This window comes from Primulina eburnea, chromosome 11, assembly GCF_022965805.1.
Source record: "Primulina eburnea isolate SZY01 chromosome 11, ASM2296580v1, whole genome shotgun sequence".
NCBI lineage: Eukaryota > Viridiplantae > Streptophyta > Magnoliopsida > Lamiales > Gesneriaceae > Primulina > Primulina eburnea.
Window position 1 is genome coordinate 8320929 of NC_133111.1, and position 4750 is coordinate 8325678.

A 4750-nucleotide genomic window follows, 5' to 3' on the forward strand; every position below is an offset into this window, starting at 1 on the left:
TTGGGGATGGTAATGAAGAAAACTCCATTTGAGACCAGTCGAATTTATTCTGTCTTTAATTTTATCATCATGTATTCCGCTTCCGCATTTTATTTCTATCGCATTGTAAAGACGATTATTGGTTATGAAAAAGACTGGTTATTTTGATTTACTACGAGGCTTGTTGTTTTGCAATTATGTGATTGTGAGACAACGCCGGTGTCGACTAACCCCGGTCTCGGGGCGTGACATTTAAGTGGTATCAGAGCACACCGGGTTCATAATCCGGATGGGAGACTGCCATAGGAAATTTGACGAAGTCAAATTTTGGCAAAAAGCTTAACCATTTTCTAACCAACTTTGTCATCAATATCGTTATGATTCATTCTTTAGAACCCTTGGAAAGTATTCCTCGTTTTGTATAATGTTCCTTGACTGATTTTCCGATACTTGTTAAACCTTTCCTCTCGTTATTTCAGGAAATGGCTCGCATACGTTTAACTGCCCGTAAGAGTGTAGCTTCGATTACTCATAGGGAGACATTTCAGCTAGACAGTCCCCGACCTCGCACGCGCGCTCAGTCTCTTGTACGTTTAGATGATTTGGACCTAGCACGCCACGATAGGACGAGTAGGAGGCTGAGAGCTAGCAATCTGGAGAGGAAGAAGCAAGTGGAGGATCTGACTACCAAACTATTGGCAGCAGAAAAGAGGATTGATCAGGTATATGAGATGTTCCAACTTGTTAATGAAGATAACGGCGAACTGCGAGAGTCACTACAACTGACGAGGGGCCAAACCAAACAAGCTATGAATGAATTGGACCGACGTACCGTAGAACTGGCTGAAGCTCGTCACGCACGGGTAAGGGATAAGGAGAGAATGGAAGAGTCCTGGAAGGTGGTCATGCAATTGTCAGAAAATAACCAAAGGCTATCAAAGGAGATAGACGAAAGGAAGGCAAGAGAGAAGGCACTCATCCAGAAGGATCAAGCAAACTGCACGCGTGCAAAAAATGAGTTGGACGACGCGATAGGGAAGATTCTGACTCATAGGGAACAGATTGCTGAATTAGAATCGGAGAATCAAAGCCTGTAGATGCAGCTGGCAGAGTTTTTAGACCCGGATGTGCCGGAGGAGGATTCCGAGGAGGAAGAAGCCCCACCTGACGTAGCCGTGGGGAATGGAGAGATAGCGGATTAGAATATTTTAGGGAACCATTTTTTTTGTTTATTTCCGTTGTTGCTAATTTCTATTCCAGTAAATTCTCATTCAGTTTATTCTCATTTATGTTTATTTGAGAAATCAATAAAAGTTGTTATTTCGGTTACTTGTTGGCGTCAATTTATTTTCGCACAAATTATTCAATGAATTCTATGTATCAGTTTGTGCAACAAATATCTTAGAAACTTGTACACTTGTAGGAGATGGCCGGAAGACCTCCCCGAAACAATCGCAACCCGCGATACGCAAACGTTAACAACCGCAACAACAATGATGAAGATCCGAATGCTGACGGCAATCCACCTCCCAGAGTGGGCCTGAGCCAAGTAGATTTAATGGCTATAGCCACCATAGTGGCAACAACTATCCAGGGTTTGGGAAACCCCAATGGTAACGGTAATCAGCAGCCACAACCACCACCGGCACAGAATGGGATCAAGTATCATTACGAGTCCCTTCGTAAGAACCGTTGCCCAGTGTTCAAGGGAGACGCCGACCCTGAGAGTAGCCAGACTTGGTTGAAAAGTGTGGAAACCCAACTGCGACTGCTAGAGATACCTGAGGCACTTAAAGTAGAGGTGATAGTGCCATTCCTGGAGGATAAGGCAAGCAAGTGGTGGGAAACCGTCTCACCTACCCTGACAGCCGCCGAAGCAATCACTTGGCAACAATTCAGAGATGTCTTTCTCAAACAGTACTTCCCAGCAGAAATCAGACTACAGAAATTGAGCGAATTTGAGAACTTCTCGCAAATTCCAGACATGTCAGTGGTAGATTACACCTCTCGATTCAATGACCTTGGAACTTATGCCCCGACAATCATGGCAGATGAAGTTCTAAAGATGCACAGGTACAAGAAGGGATTGAGCAGTCGTATCCAGGCATCCTTAGCAGTCTACCAACCTACAAGTTTTGCTGATTTAATGGGAGCAGCAATAAGAGCGGAGACAGACATCAAGCGGCGAGAGAACGAGAACAGGAATAAGCGACCTCTTACGGGACAGTCATCGCAAGGGAAACCACCATTCAAGAGACCAAATCAGTCCAATGGGTCATTCAAAGGTGCCTCGTCCCACCCAACTTACCAAGAACCAAAGATGTGTCCCAAATGTAATAACCGTCATTCTGGAGAATGCCATAGACAGACGGGAGCATGTTTCAATTGTGGGAAATTAGGGCATCGAATCGCTAATTGTCCCGAGCCATTGAAGAGAGGTACCAAGCCTAACGCTGACGCTAATCCCAACAAGCAAGGGAGAATAAGCCCAACGCTCGTGTGTTTGCAATAACCCAAGAAGAAGCAGATGATGCAAACGATGTCGTGGCAGGTACTATTTTTGTCAATGAGATGCCAGCTTATGTGTTGTTTGACAGTGGTGCTACTCATTTATTCATATCTAAAAAATTCACTAAGAAACTAGGGCTTACACCTGAAATACTAGCCGAACCATTTAGAGTAGCAACTCCTACTAGTAAGACAATCGAAACACATAGAGTGCACCGGCAGTGTAAAATCTGTATCAATGAGCACCTATTCCAAGCAGCATTGATACAACTGAACATGGTGGAGTTCGATATCATCTTAGGAATGGATTGGTTAGCAAGAAACAATGCGATGGTAGATTGCAAGGAAAGAGTGTTAGGCTCCGAACCCCGAGCCAAAAAGAGGTCGTGTATCATGGCAAATCCAAGGAACGGAAGTCACTTCTTTCCGCATCCCAAGCATGGAAAGCCGTGAAATCTGGAGCAGATATCTATCTAGCAATGATTAACATAGTAAAGGAGGAGATTGAACTTAAACTAGAGGATATCCCTATCGTACGAGAATTCCCAGACGTCTTTCCGGAAGAACTACCAGGGACAATCCCGGATCGTGAAATTGAGTTCGAAATCAACTTAGTGCCCGAAGCGGCACCCATCTCCAAGGCACCGTACAGAATGGCACCAGCGGAACTTAAGGAGCTAAAGGAGCAACTTCAAGAATTGCTAGACAAAAAGCAGATTCGACCAAGTGCGTCTCCATGGGGAGCTCCAGTACTTTTTGTCAAGAAGAAAGATGGGAGCATGAGGCTGTGTATTGACTATAGGGAATTGAATAAGATCACTATCAAGAACAAGTACCCTCTTCGAGAATAGATGACCTGTTTGATCAGCTTAAGGGAGCCACAGTATTTTCCAAATTGGATTTGAGGACGGGCTACCACCAATTGAAGGTCAGGGCTGAAGACATCCCAAAGACGGCCTTTCGGACAAGGTATGGACACTACGAATTCACAGTGATGCCCTTTGGTCTGACAAACGCACCAGCAGCCTTTATGGACCTAATGAACAGAGTATTCAAGCCGTTCCTGGATCGGTTCATAGTGGTATTCATTGATGACATCCTTGTCTACTCTCCTAGCAAAGAAGATCACGAAGAGCATCTCCGCCTCACTCTACAAACTTTAAGGGAGAAAGAACTCTACGCCAAGTTCAAGAAATGCGAATTCTGGCTAAACAGTGTGTCCTTTTTAGGCATGTGATATCGGAAGCAGGAGTATCAGTGGATCCAAAGAAAGTGGAGTCAATTCTAGATTGGCCGAAACCGAGAAACGCCACAGACATTAGAAGCTTTCTTGGATTGGCAGGCTATTACAGGAAATTCGTTGAAGGATTCTCTTCCATAGCCATACCATTAACAAGGCTTACTCAAAAGAATTCTAAATTCATTTGGGATGACAACTGCGAGAAAAGTTTTCAGACATTGAAAGAAAAGCTCGCGTCTACACCAGTGTTAGTCTTGCCCACTGAAGATAAAGATTTCACCATCTACAGTGACGCATCGAAGGAAGGGTTGGGATGTGTACTCATGCAAGAAGGAAGAGTGATTGCCTATGCATCAAGGCAGTTGAAGCCGCATGAACGAAATTATCCCACTCACGACCTCGAACTGGCAGCAGTCGTCTTTGCTTTGAAGATATGGAGGCATTATCTCTATGGCTCCAAGTGCGAAATCTTCACGGACCACCAGAGTCTCAAATACTTGTTCACCCAAAAGGAATTAAATATGAGGCAAAGACGATGGATTGAGCTGTTGAAGGATTACGACTTGACTATAAGCTACCACCCAGGTAAGGCAAACAAAGTAGCTGATGCTTTGAGTTGGAGGAATATGAGTAAGGGTACCTTAGCTGCAATCTCCATTCAACCATGTCTGCGAGAATTCGTCAAGTTGAACCAGGATCGAGACCCAGTTCTAGTAAAACTTAAGGAACAAGCTAAGGAAGCAAAGTCTCAAGACACTCAGGTCGACGACAAAGGAGTCCTTTGGATGAAAGGACGATTGTGCGTACCAGACATAGATAACCTTCGACAAGAAGTAATGTCAGAAGCACATAAGTCGAAATTTTCAGTCCATCCTGGCAGTACCAAGATGTACAGAGACCTAAAGAACAATTTCTGGTGGAGTGGAATGAAAAAGGATGTTGCGATATTTGTTTCCAAATGTCTTGTGTGCCAACAGGTCAAAGCAGAGCACCAAAAACCTGGAGGACTTCTTCAACCTCTAG

The 4750-nt window shown here is 44.3% G+C and overlaps 1 protein-coding gene across 1 annotated transcript; it reads left to right on the forward strand.

The window, feature by feature from the left end:
• Positions 1-1405: 1405 nt before the first annotated feature.
• On the forward strand, positions 1406-4750 carry LOC140805359 (uncharacterized). Its single transcript, XM_073161632.1, is given in 5 exon segments — positions 1406-2478; positions 2747-3236; positions 3356-3713; positions 3716-4526; positions 4705-4750. Coding segments are annotated over 5 exon segments (2778 nt in total).